The sequence below is a fragment of the Oreochromis niloticus genome, linkage group LG15 (assembly GCF_001858045.2).
Source record: "Oreochromis niloticus isolate F11D_XX linkage group LG15, O_niloticus_UMD_NMBU, whole genome shotgun sequence".
Taxonomy (NCBI): Eukaryota; Metazoa; Chordata; class Actinopteri; order Cichliformes; family Cichlidae; genus Oreochromis; species Oreochromis niloticus.
The window spans coordinates 20928490-20947294 of record NC_031980.2 but is presented as its reverse complement, the minus strand read 5'-3'; the positions used below and the strand labels follow the sequence as shown (position 1 = coordinate 20947294).

The following is an 18805-nucleotide window of genomic DNA, read 5'->3' as shown; positions in this document are numbered from 1 at the left end:
TCTCTCTTCTCTCTTTCCCTTCCATCATCCGTCAGTCCCTGTGCTCGGTCTAATTCTGTCTGAGCCAGTGGAGGTGTGGGTGGGGGGACAAGCTGCTCTATCTACAATCCCAGCCCTAAGCAGGCAAAGGGCAAAGACACGGGCCACGTTAACTTGGTCTCTGTCTGTCTCCCCAGCCTGATCCACTGGGACAGACGTCAGCTTTCAAGACTTTTTTCCAAACCAAGACCCATTAAAACTTTCTGATGCCTGGAAACATAGTGCAGGATTAAGTCCTGAGAATGGACAAAGGGGTGTAGGGTTTCTGGTGGTGGCCAATGGTTTAGTTTTTTCATATTCTCATATATCACAAACCGTTTGGATGACGTTGCTGGATTGGAATTAAACACTGGATTAAATTGTGCAGACGATCCAAGGATTTACCACAAGTATTTGTTTTCATGGCAACAAAATCTCCATAAAGGATTTAAGTTTTGTAACAGAATATTTATTTTGAAACCATGACTGAAACAGCTGAAGGTAAAGTATCACCATGTTTGCTCTTTGAACTTCATTTCAACAACTTATATCCTAAAATATGCCTCTTATCATTTTTATATGAAATTCTGTGGAGCACTGTATGTCTGTTTTGCACACAGACCTTCTGATGTTGTGCTGAGTGGTGTGTAGGAGAATTTCATGATTAGAAGTATCTAAAAATATTCTGCTATCATGTATCTGCTATTTGTAATGCAGCTTCAGATCCCCATGACACCGACTGTGCAGTATAGGATCAGTCAGCATCAACACTGTTCCTACTTACGGTTAGCAGCTGATGGTGTGACAGCATTTTACATGTTTTTGCCTGGGATAAAGAAAATGAGATAACAAGAGGATCTTTGACAGACATTTGGCATTTGTGCACCGACAAGTTTATGAGATTGCCACTAGTTTTAATTGCTTCAAAATCATTCCTTGTCACTGTAGCATGACAGCTGGGTCTAAATACTATGATACCAATGAGCATCAGCAACACTGTGATAGAAAAGAAGTCAGTCATGGGCACTAAGCTGGTGCAGTTTGGTTGGCCTATTTAAAATGCTTCATTGTTTTAGTTGACAAAGCATGGTAACACAGCTACACAATTCAAAACAGGCAGAATTGAAAGTGAAGTAAAAACCATATTATTTAGCTCTTGCCTGTCATTAGGAGCTAATTAGCAACTGTTAGCAGAAGTTAATTTCCCCACTGAAGATTTTAAGTACATAAACTAGGTCATTTGAGTCATCAAAGATAAATTGTTGTTAAATGTTTCAACTTCATACTAAATCAGGACAATAGTAATATTTTATGCTTATGAAATGACTGTCCAAATCCATACCTTGAAGTCCATTCAATATTCTATGTTGACTGAACTAACATTGTGAAATTTGGGGAAAAAATAGTAAATTGTTCCAGTGAAAACTGTGGGCACAGTGAGCCAATTACTGCTACAGACATATTTGTCTGTATGCAAGAAAGTGATTTGTGCGAGTAAGTGGACTCTCAGTCTTGATAGGATGTCATCTTTGAGTTGACATTTGGATTTGTAAAAATAAAAAAATAAAAAAGATTTCCTAATAAATATCCTATGTAAGGAAGCACATTTACAAATATAGCATCTGATGTTGCTGAGTGCTCTGGGATCGTGATGCTGTGGGGAAAAACAAAAACAAAAAAGTGTCATTGTATCATAGATGATTCCTCTGGGTATTCAGCAATTACAAAAGACCACCCACAGATAGGAAAACAAAAGATATCAAATGTCAGACAAATAAAATGCCATATTTTGTTTTCCGAATCAGGGCGAACCTTTGCATCCTCTTTTTCAAAGAAGAGATTTTGACAGAGTACAGTAGGACAACCATACATATGTATGTTTGTGCTCAGCCTTAAACCAGAAAGAAAAGCAGCTAATCAGCTGAAAGCTGCTGTGTGGGTGTACAGACCCTTTACTTATTCTAATGAGATGATGATTGTTATTCAGGAAAGATTATTTTCTTGAAATGACAGCATAATATAATTCTTCATGTTAAGAATTATATTGAAAAAAACAAAACTATAATTTTATGGTCCACTGATGCTTTTCTCAAATAGTTAGTCACATTTTACGATGTTAATTGAATAAACATGACAAGTGCCAATGAGAGCCTTTACATATGCTGAAAAGCTTCAGGAAACTTTAGTATTTATTTGTCAAACTAATACTTCCAATAATCATGAATGAACATTCATGCTTTAGAATTGAGTTTCTTAGTGTCCACACTTTTTTTAAAAATTGTCTTATTCCTAATTATAGGAATTTGATTTTATCGTATTTTTAATTTGGTAGTTGTTTTGATCTGTGTTGTTCAGCACTTTGGACTGCCTGATGTGTTCTTAAAGTGCTATACAAATAAACGATGATGATGATGATGATGATGATGAATTTACATGTTGCCCTTGTGGTTCCCTCTGTGTACTCCGGCTTTCTCTCACAGTCCAAAGACATGCACTTTAAGTTAATAGGTGATTCTTAATTGGCCACGTGAGCATGAATGGGTCTGTCTCCATGTGTTATCCCAGTGAAAGTGTCTTCCTGTCCAGGGTGTACCCCACCTCTTGACCTATGATAGTTCAGTCTCTTTCCAGACTGCAACACTGAACTAGTTAAGCAGAAGAAAATTGATATCTAGATTATTCCTAATATCTAAGTCATTAGGATGTAATTATTATCAATGATATTAGGAATAATAAGATTATTTCCTAATATGAATGCCTCTGTCAAGACAGCCAGTTATCTTGTAATTATTTTTCATTTTTCAGAAGAAAATAATTGAAGGAAAAAAGCTTAGTTACGTTACCCTTTTGAATCGTTTGGAATGTTGCCTTCTTATGAGAGGACCAGTATGTGTGAAAGACTGGAACAGCTAAGCATTTAGAAATGAAAAAAGAAAATATTGTATATTGTATTGAAAATATGACATACTCAGATGCAACAATGCTTCAGTCAGAAGAATTTACAAAGAACTTGCTGTGGAGACACTTCATATTTGGGGAATTAAAGTGGTGGCTGTGAGGCAGAGAGCACAAGTAGTCTCTCTGTCAATTACAGTAAAATTAGAAACCACTGGGTGGAAAGAATTCCAGCTGTTTAGTATATACTAGTATACTGTTATTTTCCACATAAAGGTTACAAATAAGTCTGGAAACCATGTAAACAACCTGTTTGCTTTCTCTGTTGTAATATTGAGGATTTGACACCTGAATGTTGCTGTAGGTTATGTTGAATCAAACTTCTAACCTGATTAATAACACTTATCAGGCTCAACCATCCGGATCTTGAAAGGTCTCTGCTGCGTTTAGTTCAGTTCTGTGCACTCATTACTGAAATGTTATGAAAACACTTCCCTGCATTCTGGCTCCACTAGCTTCTAATGACTGCTCTGAGCTCGGCTGTCATGGATACCCTGTGAGAGCAATGGTAGAAATGTCATCCACAGCATGGAGGCAGGTCAGCCATAAAAGGAGGAATCAAGCATGGATGGATGGTCACACCATTTAGAGTTGAGTTTTGAAAACAGTGGTCAAGGAAAGCATCAAGTCCAAAGGGGAAGGAAATATTCACGTGCTATTAATGTTTTATTTCCAGTACTACATTCCAAAAATGGTCTTTATCGTCTTGCATGAGTTATAATGTCTGCATTGAGGGTTTTGCCAAAATAGGAGCTCACAGACTGGTAAAATGAATACATGAAATTGTTTAAAGATTTGAATACATTTCACAGCTACCTCAACAGTTAAATGTTGATTTTCATTATTGTACAAGTGAATTTGTTTCCCCCTTACAGTGTGTCTTAGGAAGAGGGTTAAAGATCAGTAGAAAGCCAAACCATAATCTGCGAACTTCTGAATATTGGTACAAGACACTACATCAACCTGTAAACTAAATAATTGATGATCAAACAGGATTTGTGGGATAGATATCTATCCCATCTCTGAGTGCCCGGTTTGATTGTAGTGTGGCCACTAATTGTCCAAATACCTTCAACTGGGTGTGTGGATAGACTGACAAACCCAGGACAAAGTAAAAGCTGTTAAAAAGTAAAGAAATATTATTTGAAAAACAAAGATATAAACATGTTTTGCAGCACAGGCAGTATTAGTGAAGGTTCTGTATTAGTTGTTATTAATATTACCAGAGGTTTTCCTAGCTTTGAACAGGCACTTGTGTCTGTGTGTGTGTGTCTTGTTTTTGTTTGTTTTTTTTTTGGGGGGGGGGGGGGGGGGGGGTCACGCAGATCTGCTAGACTTAAACACATACAATTCATGTTTTATTCGTGTTTTGAAAAGACCAGTAAAAATCAAACACACACACCTCCCTCTAACCTCATGTGTGTTTTGAGTGCTGCTAAGCTGTTTGAGTCAGCAGTAACAGAGTATCCCACAGTAGCTGCCAACACTGAGCTGAAGAGAGTCAACAGGTGGTCTAAGCTTAATACACCCACAGAAATATGAACAACTGGATTGTGACTGGTGTTGCGAGACAAAGATAACTCTTTATGCTGCTTTATGAAACAGCAAAACAATATATTAGGGGCAATCATGGCTCAAGAGTTGGCAGTTCATCTTGTAATCGGAAGGTTGCCGGTTCGAGCCCCGGCTCCGACAGGCTCGGTCGTTGTGTCCTTGGGCAAGACACTTCACCCGTTGCCCACTACTGGTGGTGGTCAGAGGTGGCGCCAGTGTCCGGCAGCCTCGCCTCTGTCAGTCCACTCCAGGGCAGCTGTGGCTACAATGTAGCTCGCCATCACCAATGGGTGGATGACTGAATGTAGTGTAAAGCGCTTTGGGGTCCATAGGGACTACGTAAAGCGCTATACAAATACAGGCCATTTACCATTTATATAAGAGAAAACACACAAAAACCATATAGGCATGAATGGTGACTGCTACACTTCTGATGTGGGTTCAGATGGCTATACCCTTTAAATTTATTGAATTGGTGAGCTTAAAATGTATGCATACTGAAAAGTCGTTTACATTTGTTAAGGTTCATATATTAAGGAGGGATATAGGAGGAAATCCAAGTAACCACACTGGTCCAGGACGATGAGTCAAACGATGATTTTTAATGAACACACGCGTGGGAGATGATCACTGTACGCAGACAGCATCAGATCTCGCCCCAAAAACACAGGAATGGTTTTATATCATCAGGGTATGTTTACTGACGCCCCCCTCATACGTCATCACATGCATCAGTTTCAAAAACACAAATGTTCGACCTCACACGAACTTTGTCTTATGAGAAGAGAGGCCAATTCTCATGTACCTAATAACCTAACTAAAACTATATATATGTAATAGGTTGAACAAATGTTTTAATTAGGAACCACTACTAAAAGCTTAATCAAAAGATATAAATGAATAAAAGATAATAATGGATAACCTGGTTATTCAAATAGCATCATCCAAACAGCTCCTCAAAATAACTTGCACTTAGACTCTGCTTTTAGTTTCACTTTCTGCAAAGCATGCAGTTTCCTGTCTATTTTGGCACAGAGTGTACTCAGAGTTAGGCCTTTCTTTTATAATGCAATGTAATCTGCATGTAAACATTTAAGATTATAAATTCAACTCAACAGTTTAAAGTGGTTATAACTGCACCTGTAATAAATGTTAATATGAGGCCAGTATGATTAAACATCTGAATGCAATATCAATATTAATTATTAATGCAATGGTAATGATGATGATTATAAAAAATAGCAGCAAAATATTTCTCTAATCTCCACACATTGTAAACTAAAACTATCCATCAATCATTCATCCACTTTCTTTCACTTATCCAGTTGAGGATGGCATCGGAGCTGGAGCCTATCTCAGCTGTCATAGGATGAAAGACCAATCTGGATTTAAACATTAAGAATAACAGTGTGAATAATGAGAAACTACGGCTAGTTAGTTTAGTTTATACACCGCTCAAAACTTTTTAATCAGAGTATAGCATCATGTCAATCTGATTTCTGGCATATTGATCTGGTCAGTTAAATAGCAGAGGAGGGTGTTGGTCAATTTAAGCTGATTTAGTGTTAATAAAAATACCTACAGGTGTGCATGAGGGGCAACAATGAGACAACCACAAAAAAGAAGTAATTTTTTTACTAGTTCTGCTAGGGTCAGTGTCACCACTGGTCACATGAGCTGATAACTAGACCCTACAGAGGTTGCATAGCTCCTCCAGGATGGCACATCAGTACATGCCATTTCCAGAAGATTTGCTGTGTCTCCCAGCACAGTCAAGTGCATGGAGGAGATTCCAGGAGACAGGCAGTTACTCTAGGAGAGCTGAACAGGGACGTAAAAAGTCCTTAAATCAGCAGCAGGACTGGTATCTGCTCTTTTGTGTAAAGAGAAATAGGATGAGCACTGCCAGAGCTACAAAATGACATCCAGCAGATCACTGGTGTGAATACCTCTGACCAAATAATCAGAAACAGACTTTATGAGGGTGGCCTGAAGGCCCAGCTTCCTCTACTGAGCCCTGTGCTCATGAAGCCTGATTGTCAATTGCCACAGAATACCAGATTTGGCACGTCCACCACTGACACTCTGCCTTTCACAGATGAGAGCAGCTTTACCCCAAGCCCATGTGACAGTTGTGAAAATGCCTGCAGTAGCTGCAGGAAACATCACACTGCCTGTAACATCATTCAGCATGGCTGGTTTGGGGTTGGGTTAGTGATGGTCTAGGGAGGCATATATATCGAGTGACACACAGACCTTCACAGGCTAGGCAACAGATCCCTGACTGCCATTAGGGATCACCGCAGTTAGATTCAATGCTCGTGCAATGGGTCCTCCTGATGCACAGTAATGCCCAGCCTAATGTGGCAAGAGTATGCAGAAAGTGCCTGGGGGATGAAGGAACTGATACCACTGACTGGCCCCCATGCTTGCCTGACCTAAATCCAAGAGAACACCTCTGGGACATTATGTTTTAGTCCATCTGATGCCACCAGGTTGCACCTCAGACTGTCTAGGAGCTCAGTAATACCCTGGTCCAGATCTGAGAGATCCCCAGGACACCATACATCATCTCGTTAGGTGCATGCTCTGACATTATCAGAAATGTGTAGAAACATGTGTTAGGCATACATCTACTCAGTACTGATTTAAGTTGCTGCACTGAAATTTCGTCAAAATGAACTAGCCTGCCATATCATTTTTTAAGCTTTGGTTTTTCAGGATGTTTTTTTAAAGTCAGCATTCTGTAGTTTGACAATTTACATCAAACAAGATGGCATTCTTTTATTTCTAACACATTACCCACTCCATATCAGTATCAACATCCAGGGTGATTTTTATTCCCACTCATATCTGAATCCTGCAGGACTGGAGCAAATCCAAACCATCCTAGGGGACAGCCAAAGTAAACCATGAACAGTTTGCTCTATGGCTGGCCAACAAACAGAGGCAACCATTCAGTCTCACATTCAGACCTTTGGCCAGATTAGAATAGCTTGTTAAACTTGCAAACAAAAAGCTTGGGACTGTGGGAGGAAGCTGGAGAAACCGGGCTCCCAGCCACTACTCTCTTTGTGCTGAAGTTCCACGACCAAAACTTGTGCACCAAAAATGCCATCTCAGCCAGTCGGACTCTTTGTGCATCATTGTTTCCTTTATATAGGTTTAAATTGCTTTGATTTTGAAGATGTGCATGCTAGGAAATATAAACTTCCCTCAAATAGTTTAAACCTGAAGTACAGTAACAAAGTATTTGTACTTTTTACTTCTCACCTCTGCTGTAAGTGACAAACCAGGCTGTGACGGCACCTACAGTAGCTCCCAGTGAAAAGTTTTTGTAATGTGTATTTACATAAAGCAATGGGTTTTGTTTTCATAGATTCTGATTTTACTCATTTTCTTAGAATATTAGGGATAAAAAAATTAAAAAGTGAGGTGCATATTTTACTAACCAGAGTTTCTGATATTTTGTTCATTAGCACGAACATCGACCACTACAACCATGGTCCTCGACCACAAGAACGGAGATGCTGGGGCACCACCTGTGCGGGTGTTGAAGAAATCTTTTACAGATGACTTTTACTCTACTTTCAGCTCCCCGCTGGCCTGGATCTTGGTTCTGGCTCTTATCATTACTTGGTCTTGTGTGTTCGTCATTATGTTTGATCTAATGGACTACAAGACCATTTCAGGTACCGTAACAGCAGCCTTTCAGTTTCCTGTAGAGTTTCCTGTGGAGTTGAAAATTATATTTTGTAAGTAAACTTGCTAATGCAGGAAGTCAATCAATGAACAACCAAATGGGACTGGTTTGACCCAAGCAGCTGCAATTCACTTTGGAGTGATAACAAGGGAAATTTCCAAGCAGCATATGAGCAGCTTAAGGGAAATTATGGCTCATTGGAAGGGTTCACTTATAGTATGCTGTGCCAAACTAATAACAAATAATTAAGCATGACCCTGAGAACCAGTATACTGTTAAGAATTTACTTTTTAACTTTAATGCAAATATACCTAATTATTTTGTATTCCACAATTACCTCGTAATTTTTTCCATGCATTTATGTTTCATCTGTTATTATACATTATGTTTTGTTGCCAATATAGAATAGAGCGTTGAAAGAAAATGGCACACCCACACAACACAAGCTTGGTCTAGAAAAGTACTGGAGGTCATAAATTCGGGTGTCTGTGTGTTTTAGGTAGGGCAGCGATGTACCTCTTCTCATTACAGGGAGATCTCCAATCCAGGAGATGTATGATGAGCCAAGAGCCAGACCAAGTTCCAAATAAGGGAAAAGCCAAGTCTAAACTACGGCTACTCCCCAACTTTTTAACCAATCATGTTATTATTCTGTTCCTGTGTCTCATAATAAAAGTGTTTACTGCTTTGGTGCGATGCCCTTTGTCTGGTTGGCACATCGTTTTAACCTGAGCCTTCAACAGCTTAGTAAATTTTGAAAACTTATACTTTGAGTTTATTCGTCTTGCCTCGTTAAAAAAAAGAACCCGACAGTACCTGGGTGCCTTATCTGCACTACGTCAAAGTTTTTATTGCAATTTATATTTGCATTTTATTGTTTATTATTCAACTTTTTTCTTCTACAGGCCATAAGGTTTATCGTGAGATGAGAGGAAGCTCATCTCATATTTACACAAACAAAAACCGTTTCTTCTTTTCTCTGGCATCTTAGGTATGCCAAAGAAAAGGTGTGTGAACATGTTGTTAATCTGGTTGGACGTGCCTTCAGGGTTTATCATTTGTAAAATCTCATGAACCTTCATACAGCTATGAGTGAATGAGTCTCCATGGGAAGGACAAAAGATTACGTTGATAAAGTCGTTTCCCAGTGTTTCCATACGTCTGTAGTTTGAAGCACTTTTTTCTTCTTTAACTCTGATTTTATTTGAATGCATTTACTTACCACACACTGTTAGACGTCCGCAATTATCAACAACTGGTATAAAGCTTGCTAGTTTAATTTCTTTATATGTTCATATGTAACAGTAACACCACCAAATAACAAGCATTGGTTCATCACTATATTAAAAAGCAATGCTTGGAAATCTATTAATTTAAGCTGTATTCTAACCCAACCCTCACCCACAAAAGAATCTGGGATAGTAGTACCAAACCAATTTACCCACTTCACAGTATTGCTAATCAATTATGTTTTTAACTCTCAATTCAACTTAAAACTGTAGACAAGAGAGTGTTATTGTTTCCAAAGAAAACTACAGTTTCTCTTTGGTTTCTGCCCAGTTCTATGTGGTAAAATAAACATTTTTTGTTTGTATAGTTTTTTTTCTTTATTTTTATTTCTACTCCAGTGTTTTTACTTTTAGTTAACTCATTTAGTTTTTTTGTTTTAGTTTAGTTTAAAATAACCTTAATGTCAACACAAATACTTCAGCTTACACGACCCTTCCTTTCCTTTCACTTTTTTTTCTCCATTTACTTTTATCTTTGTTTTCCTTTGCTTCATCACTATACTTAAATTCTTTACTTATTGCCACTGTGTCTTTCATCCAACCAGGTCACCCACCCAGGAAGGTTTTAAAGGATTCAGGGCGTAGAGGCAAGGCACCATATCTGCGACTAAATCCTCAGAGCAGGCACTTCTTCTAAGGGCACTAATAAAAACAGCTACTAACTCCCTAACATTGACTGGTAATATTAGCCATCAATGTTAGAAAGTCCTTCACAGCCATGTTGGACCTGTAGAAGGATGATAAATTAGGCTAAAGGCTGCTCTTTGTCCATTACTGCATTCATGCTTGATTCTGTCTGTTTTCTAGGTCTTCAGTCATGTTAGAAGTAGTTTATAATAAGAAGAGGTTCTATAAATGAAGTGGATTAATTCCTGCTCCGTTTCTTAGGTGGTATTTGTTTTGATCCTATTCAAAAAGTTTAGAATATTTGTAAAAGAAACACATTTTCTGTTTCAAAAAATTCTTTTGAAATTCTTTTGAATGAAAGCTCAGGTATTATTGATTTATTTGCTGCAAGTATCAGTGTTCCCCGTCTACAGAGTAAGAAACTCAAACTCTCCTGAAATCTTCGGATTTTAAACCAAAGTGCTATATTTGTTGCATTTGTGTTTTTCCTTTTTCCCAGTGCATATTTTAGTTTTACTTGGTATAAATTATGTTTTATTTCAAGGTAAACAAAATCCAATAAGGCTCATCTAGGTAAATTCAAAATGAACAGTGTTTTGGTATTTGCACTGGGAATGCAGGTCCCTCTTTCATCAAATTGTCTTGCAAACAAGTGAGAAAATGCAAGTCTCCTGAGTATAAAGGAATTCAGTTTGAAGGAATTTACTGCACAGGTTCTAAATGTGCAGATTCAATGTCACATTCAAATTCACATGTTCAAAATAGATAAACAAAAAATATTTAAATATGAACAAAAGAAAAAAAACTTTTTAGCCTGACTTTTAAAACTATGAACACCAACTTGATGAAAGACAGTCAATATGATTTTTAAATGCTTTTTGCACAGCAATATGCTCTATATTTGCGGCCCCTTGTGATGGTTAAACTGGAATGTCGGTTACTGTTCTTTGTAATTGAAGATTGAAAAACTCCTGAAATGCAGATTTCTGCCTTTCAAGTTAAGCTTCTGTCGCCCCATCCCAGTTTGAACTTCACGCTTTCTCATTTCCTCCCTCTAGAGGAATGATAGCTTTGTCTGTATTGAGGAAATGTGACAATAAGAGTTGAGGAACTCTTAATTGTTGGGCTTGGTACAAAAACAGGCAGGTGAACAACTTCAGTCAAACTTCATGAGTAACTAAAGCACATGTTTTGTTTGTGTGCCTGTATTCATGTCCATGCTCCATCAGGAGGCCTCAGCAAGATCAGCTCAGACCCCATGAAGGCGGTAAACGATGCCGTGGACGAATCATCAAACATAATCACAGGAATCTTGAAATTTGCTGCCAACTTAATTGCTCCAGACGACGATGAAGGTTCATGACTTTATGAACGTATTCAAATTCTGTGACTGCAATTTATCTGATGATATGCTAGTTTTCACTTTTCTCTCTTCTTCTCCAGGAACTCTATACGCAGTCAGAAAAAAAGGTTTGTACTAATTCTGCTTTTGAGTGCACATCCCATTTAAATAATCATTCAGCTGCAGAAAATGAACCGAAAAGCCTTGTTTGCTGCTTTATGGATTTCTTTTTCACTGTGCTGCTTTACATGTGTTGTTCTCTGCATTATATATTCTCTGGGGGGTTTAAGTGGACTGCTACCAACATAAACCCCTTCCAGGAAAAGTAATTTCAACTGTCATTACGCATGAAAAATCGAAACATTGAAATGGCAGTTTCTGGGGGCATGCTACTGCTTTGACTAATGTCTTTCATTACAATGAACAACACATGGACTGCAAGTTTTTTAAATGTGTCTCTGAAAAAAAAAAGAGTTGTTTTTTTTCTAAAAGTTTTGATTTGTTACATTAATAGAAGATATAACATACGTCAATGCATAAGCTTCATATTTTACAGACATAGTTTACTGAATTATTTAAGTTTAAAGAAAGTTTGTTGGAAGGTATTCATAGACATGCCTGAATAAAGATGCCAGCAGGGACAGAATCTTGTTTGCTGAAATGGTGTTATATCCAAGTTGACTATATCTATGAACCATCTCAAAGATTCAAGTTGGTTGGATGATGTGGATGATGAAGTGGAGGTGAAAAGTAAGAAAACAGAAGGTAGTCAATATTAATAAATTTCTGAGAATGTTCTTATGAAACTTAATGAAATAATGATAAGTTCAGTTTTCACACCTCATAACAGACTAATGATGGAAACAAAAGAAAATCATAGTAGTCAACTAAAAGCAGAATCTTACTTCTCTCTTTTTTTTAGTTGCACTGATTCAAGCAACTCTTCTGATTGTAGGATTGTTTGCATCTAACCTGCAACTAACTGATGCTAATTGCCACAACTGAACTTCTTAATTCTCACTAAATGTGTCTGTGAATTGGTATCCTAATTGTACCAAGAGTGAAACATTTGGTTTTTAAATTCTTTAATAACATGTTTAATTTTTTTTCTGTTTTTCTGTGCTGCAGGAGAATTTCTACCATCACGAACTAAAGGTCTGTACCTCACATTTTTTGCTTTGTTGCCAGTTTTATTGCTAATTACTTCATTAAGATTAATGGATTACTTATCACACCCATCACCGATGTTAAGTTCTCTTTAATCCTCGTTTTCAGGGTAATTTTACTCCATACGCTCTCTATAGCAATAATCATGATTTTAAAAAAAGAACTGTGTCAAAACCATGGATATAGGCAGTGAACCATCTATCTGCACTACATTTACGGTTACAGACGTTTTCTTACAGATTCTTCTTCTCTTTCAACACAACTGCAGCCCTAGTTTACATAAACTCTGTGACTGAATAAGGTCACGGTCTGTTAGGTATTCACTTTTCTGTTGCTGAAATTAATTCTCTCACACATGGAGTGAGTCACTAACCACAACAAACCGGCTAAATTAGTTTGACTCACTGATGTAGCAACAGCTCGGCTGGTGTTACCTTGTTAAGTGAGGCAGTGAAGACGGGTGCACAGCCAAGGGCTTAATTACCGATTTGTAGCCTGCCTTTAGTGCTGCTCTTCCAGCTTTTCTGGCCTTTGAGCTAACACAATGTAGCCACTTCACTGAGGTGCGCTCATGGGTGCGCTTCTTTACCCTGTGCCTTGACTTACAGGCTGGCCTGATTGAGTCACTGAAGTTTATGCTTAACTAAATCCAGACTGAAAACTAAAACTAAGTGTGAAAATATATTTAAATAAACTGAATTTTTAAAAATGCCTTTGGGAAAAAAAACAAGTCAAATGTACTGTGAAAAAAAAGAGAGAAAGTGTTGTGTTTGTCTTGTAATACCTATTTGGAATGTCAATTTTGCACCTGACCAAGAACTACCACATTGTAATGATTATAAACAATCAGATTGTAAATAAGCTAATAAAAACTCAGCTAAACCTAAACAATTTCAAATAATAAAACTGAAACAAGCAAACCCTAATAAAAAGTAAAGCAAAAATAAAAACTTATGAGAATATACAAAACTATAACAATAGTTGTTTAAGCTTTATGATAGTTTGTGTACAAAATTAATATATGTGACTTTTAAAAAATTATTATTATTTTTAACATTGTTATTTTAATAGACTCATTTTAACCATCACCACTTTTTGTCAGTATAGCAACGTCATAGTTATCATGAATCCATAGTAATATGTAGTGAAAATACAGCATCCCAGTGGGTCACTCTGGTAAGTGTGACAGTTGAGTTTTACCATTTTGGTCTTAATACAATATTATTCAAAGAGAAATTGCAGGATTTTTAAATTGTTTTTACTGCTCTGTTAATTTGAATAACCCATTTTATTTTTTACAGTCATAGGAATGCAAGCACAAAAGCAACCACCAATGGCTGAAGTTCTGGAGGATGAAGAGGGGGAGGGAGAGGCAGAGGGAGAAGAAGGGGATGAAGGAGAGGAGGCTGGGGAGGGCGAAGAGGAGGAGGAAGAAGAGGAATATGAGGAAGAGGAGGAGGAGTATGGAGATGAATATGAGGAAGAGGAGGAGTATGATGAGGAGTATGGAGATGAATATGATGAAGAGGAGGAATATGAGGAGGAAGAAGAAGTAGATGAGGAGGAGGAGGAAGAGGGGGAGGAGGAGGAGGGGCTGGAGGAAGAGGCAGAAGGAGATGAAGAGCAGGAAGGCGAAGAACTGGAGGATGAGGAAGAGGAGGATGATGATGAAGTTTCTCCTGAACCCATTTCCACTTCTGAGGATGAAGAGTCGGCTGTATCTCCTGATTCTGAGTCCGATATTCCTGTTGGGGTGACAGACAGTGACGAAGAGGTAACTTTACCCGATGAAGATGATGAAAAAGATGAAGAAGAACATGATGAAGATGAAACCAGTGACGATGAACTTCTTTCCAGTGAAGAGGAAGAGGGGGAGGATGAGCTGGAGGATGATGAAGAAGATGATGAAGATGATAGACTAGCTGAGGGTGTTACTGATAGCGATGATGTCATTGCAGAAGACACTAGCGATGACCTGGATCTTCCTCCTATTGTAGCTGGTAGTGAGGATGAGGAAGATATTGATCACAAACTGGCAGAGGATGAAGATCTTTCTCCTCTTCCTGCTGAAGATGAAGACTTGGAAGAAGACATAAAAGCTGTAGACACAGACGAGGAGGAAGATGATGATGAGCTGGACCAATCAGATGAGGACATCTCTGTTGCATCCTCTGAACACTTTGCAGATGATGAAGATGATGAGGAAGACCGTAAAGATGATGACCTTGACCTGGACTTTGACAAAGATATCCTTGAAGACCTTAAACACAAAGATGCTCAAGACAAACCTGATGTCACTAAAGAGGGCATCCCTGATGATGACAAAGAGGAAGAGGAGGAGGAAGCTGGCATTCCTCCCTTTGCGAGCACAGACAGCGGAGTCTTAGGTGATGAAGATGATGAGGATGACATTTCCTTTGATACGGATGAGGACTCCACTGGAGAAATAATCCTGAGTGACTCTTCTGACACAACTGATGATAAGGATGTTGATACAAGCTCTTTGGATGAGGAGGATGAAGAAGACGAGGATGAAGATGAAGAAGATGATGGTGTTGGTGAAATCTTGATGGCAGGTATTCTACAACTTTATTTTTTACATTTAGTTCTTATAAACACAAGAAGGATGGACAAAAATGAGCTAGAAGCAGCACAAGAAAGGTTATTTTTCATATTTCATGCTTTAAATACACAGTTGTCATATTATATTGTGTTCTCTGTTCTTACAGCTGCTGCTGCAGGAACATTTACTGTCCAGGAGGAGGCAGCAAAGACTGATGAAGACCATGAAGAAGGGGATGAGCTCGAAGAGGCTGAAGATGAAGGGAAGACTGAAGACACAGAAACAAAAGAAACAGGTTTGTATCAAACAGCTATTGTGGTGCATAGGATTCATAAAGGTGTTCAACATTGTTTCTAAAACCTGTTAATGTGCAATGAAACAGAAATATATGTATTACTTATAGTAGGAATAGAAGGCAACAATAATTATAATAATTAAAAAATGTAGCATCTTATTTTAGGAGATGCAAATAAAACAAATAATAAGCAAATAATAAGCAACAACAACATATTTATTAAAGAGTGGGCAGTATGTCATGTGTGACTGTGAAATCTGTGACTTCACACTGCCACCTACAGGTCAGTCAAACTTAGAGAAACACATCAGATCAGCTGGATTCAAAAGCATCAAAGCTATGTGTGTCATATTGAGATTATATGGCCAGTAAATTTTATTTATCATTAATTTTTCAAATTCTTTTGCAATTACTTCTACAAATAATGTTAATAGTTTACCTTTTGTAGGCAATAAAAAGCATCTATTTTATTTCAATATTTTACCATTGTACATTTATTTCTGCCCTAAGCAGGGAACACTATCAGGTGCTTGTCCACCTTAAAAAATATGCAAGAGTGGAAAGATTGAGAGGCCAATTTACAGCTTACCAAAAACACTGAAATATCATTGGATCTCTGTAGAAGGTGGTAAATTTAAATTGACTGTAGCTTATTTTATTTCATCACACATATTGCTCCTGAAAGTCAAGAGTCAATCCTGCTCAAATTTCTTTAATTGTTTTGTTGCCCTTAACAAAGTAGAAAACCTCAAATCCTGTCGTTTTTTTCCTTGTTGTGTGACATGATTGTGAGCCAAGAGAGCCAAACTCTCTTGGCTCTTGACGGAGGTGGTCGCACTTTTCTCCTTCTCCCTCTCGCTCTCCCTTACCTTTCCTGCTTGGCTTCTCGTGTCTTTTGTATAGTCTCGCCTCTAACCCTCAAAGAGTTTCTCAGTCTTGTTCTCTAGAACCTAAAGTATTATGGATTTGATCAACGGGTCCTGTAACAGAATTGACACCTTCCTGGGCTTGGGAGAGCCCAATTGTTCTGACGTTTGCTGCCGGATACTCGATGGTCGGTTGCGTCGTGTGTCTGGCGACATTCTCGATGGAGGACATTGAACGACATCTACCAATTCGGAACCACGATAACAGAGTTCTGGCTGATTGGAGATGGCTCGGACCTGGCTTATCAAAGAACAAGAAGCGGCTACAGCTGTTCAAAATCCCATAAGACTGGCCAACATGATAGACGATAGGCAGGACTGTGAGCACTCAGATTGTGTTTTGAACTCAATATGGATAAGAACAACAGGAATTGAGAGAATTGGTGACCAGTGATAGACATTAGACCAACTGTAAAAATTGGATGCGTTTGTTCGCACTAAACCCAAACATTCACCATCTTCACTCATGCGGCTATCCCACTGGCGCCAGCTGAAGGCTTGCAAAGGTCGAAGCTGACCAGAACCACAAAATTCTCCATGATAACAGGATTGTTATCAGAACTCTTTGTCCCTCCTTCAAGGCCATCCGCATTGATCGAAGATTGTTGACTTCTGCTTAACCGGGTGAAGGGACACTTTCTCTCAGTTGAACACGGAACACACACACACACACACACACACACACACACATACACACATACGCATGTACACTGACACAGACCTACACTCATCCCCCCCACCCCCTCCAAACGCCTTCGAAGCTTATGTCTTCTATGTTGTGAGATGTGATGATTCATGTGCTGAGGTGTTTTTTTCTGTTCTCAAACTGATCTCTCTGTTGGAGCTCAGTCTGGGGGGAGTTCTTTTTTTCTCCTCGTCTTTCCTCATGTTGTGCATTTTCCATTGTTATACCTCTCTGACCTGTCTTCCCCATGTGATGCTGTGTAATGTATGTATGGTCGGAAGGGTAAGATGGCGCTGGCACGGCTGGCAGCCTTAACCCAGTTTCCCTCGGGATGAATAAAGTACTATCAATCAATCAATCAATTCTATAATAGAGCCACTTTCTGCTTTTACAGGCACCACCCGGCCTGCAGCTCCGGAGGAGAAGGATGAGGGCAAAGATGAAGAGCCAATTTCTAAACCCGACAAATCTGTAGATGAACAGGAAGACAAGAAAGAGGAGTACGATGAAGACGAAGATGAGGATGAGAAAGCATCGGTGGATGTGATCAAACCTGTTCCTGGACCAGAGGAGGCAGCACCAAAGACGGAACCCACAGGTCAGAACCTGAGGAGAATTATAAGTGCTTTTTCATATCTATTTATCAGGGCAACATTAATCTTATGCTTTGTGATTCCAGTGTGTCCCTGTATGCACTCTGCAAAGACCAAAGAGTCTCCCACTAAGACTGCTAAGGCAAAAGGTCTGTGATGGTTTCATAACGTCTGCTGTACATTTTTCTTATAACACAGTGTCAGTGAAAGACTTTATGGCTGAATTTAAAGTATTAAGTACTGTTCTTTTAAAAGTAGCTAAGGGTTTTAAGTGAAATAAATGTTGAAGTATATTTCATATAAAAGAAGCAATTTTAATGAGGTGAAAACTGTATTATCTAATAACAGTATATGGGAATAGATTAAAAAAAATAACCCTGGTGAGAAAACATTTAGCACATGTTTTATCTTATGCGATTGCATTGTATCTAGACTTCTTTTATTTTCCTACAGGCAGCAATTGTATCGATTATTTGTGCAAGTTTTAATTCATTTGACACCAAAAAAACAAATTGAGTTTTCTAACTTTCTAACTGTTTCTGATGCAAACAAAATCAAAACTTTGAGTGAAAAAGATAATAAAAGCTTATGAAACTAAAACTTAAAAGTGGCTCTGGATCAGGCTCTACCGTTCGTGTCTACTAAAAGGTATTTTTTTGTCTTAAAAGCAGAAAAAATCCCATGTATCATTTCAATGAAATGCTTGTTTTTTTTTCTGTTGAGGATTTAAAGCTCATATTGTATCATATTACACCATCACTGTTCTCCCCAAGATAAAAACTGAATATGTTCTTTGTGCAAGCTGTAGTTAAATTTTAATGTAAAGATGGTGCAACAGAGTGAATGTAGAATATGTGATGCTGCTCATATGAAATCAGGTGTAACTTGGACCCAAAACATGTTTAACATTTAGATCGTGTATTTAATAATTCCTTCTCTGATCCTGACCAAGTAGTCTTTGTGTCTCAACCAAGTGGATTGGGTTTTTTTTAAAGCAACAAGAAAAAAACCTTGTGTGACAAAGAAAATAAAAATGCAAGTCAAGGTAAAACTTAAAAGTGATCCCATATGAGATTTGAGCTGGAGTC

General features: G+C 38.2%; 1 protein-coding gene across 6 annotated transcripts in view; it reads left to right on the top strand.

Moving 5' to 3' along the window:
- LOC106096953 (triadin) overlaps positions 1-18805 on the top strand; it is a 32458-nt gene continuing 13653 nt past the window's right edge. For 3 of the 6 annotated variants that reach the window (XM_025898695.1, XM_025898696.1, XM_025898698.1), the window contains exons 1-10: positions 1-519; positions 8007-8219; positions 10065-10106; positions 11376-11501; positions 11590-11616; positions 12617-12643; positions 13957-15231; positions 15385-15513; positions 17519-17722; positions 17804-17866. In XM_025898695.1, the coding sequence (XP_025754480.1) occupies positions 501-519; positions 8007-8219; positions 10065-10106; positions 11376-11501; positions 11590-11616; positions 12617-12643; positions 13957-15231; positions 15385-15513; positions 17519-17722; positions 17804-17866 (2125 nt within the window). In that variant the 5' untranslated portion in view covers positions 1-500. Of the gene's footprint in view, positions 520-8006; positions 8220-10064; positions 10107-11373; positions 11502-11589; positions 11617-12614; positions 12644-13956; positions 15232-15384; positions 15514-17518; positions 17723-17803; positions 17867-18805 lie in introns of those variants that run through there. The other 3 variants (XM_025898694.1, XM_025898697.1, XM_025898699.1) reach the window with 3 other exon arrangements.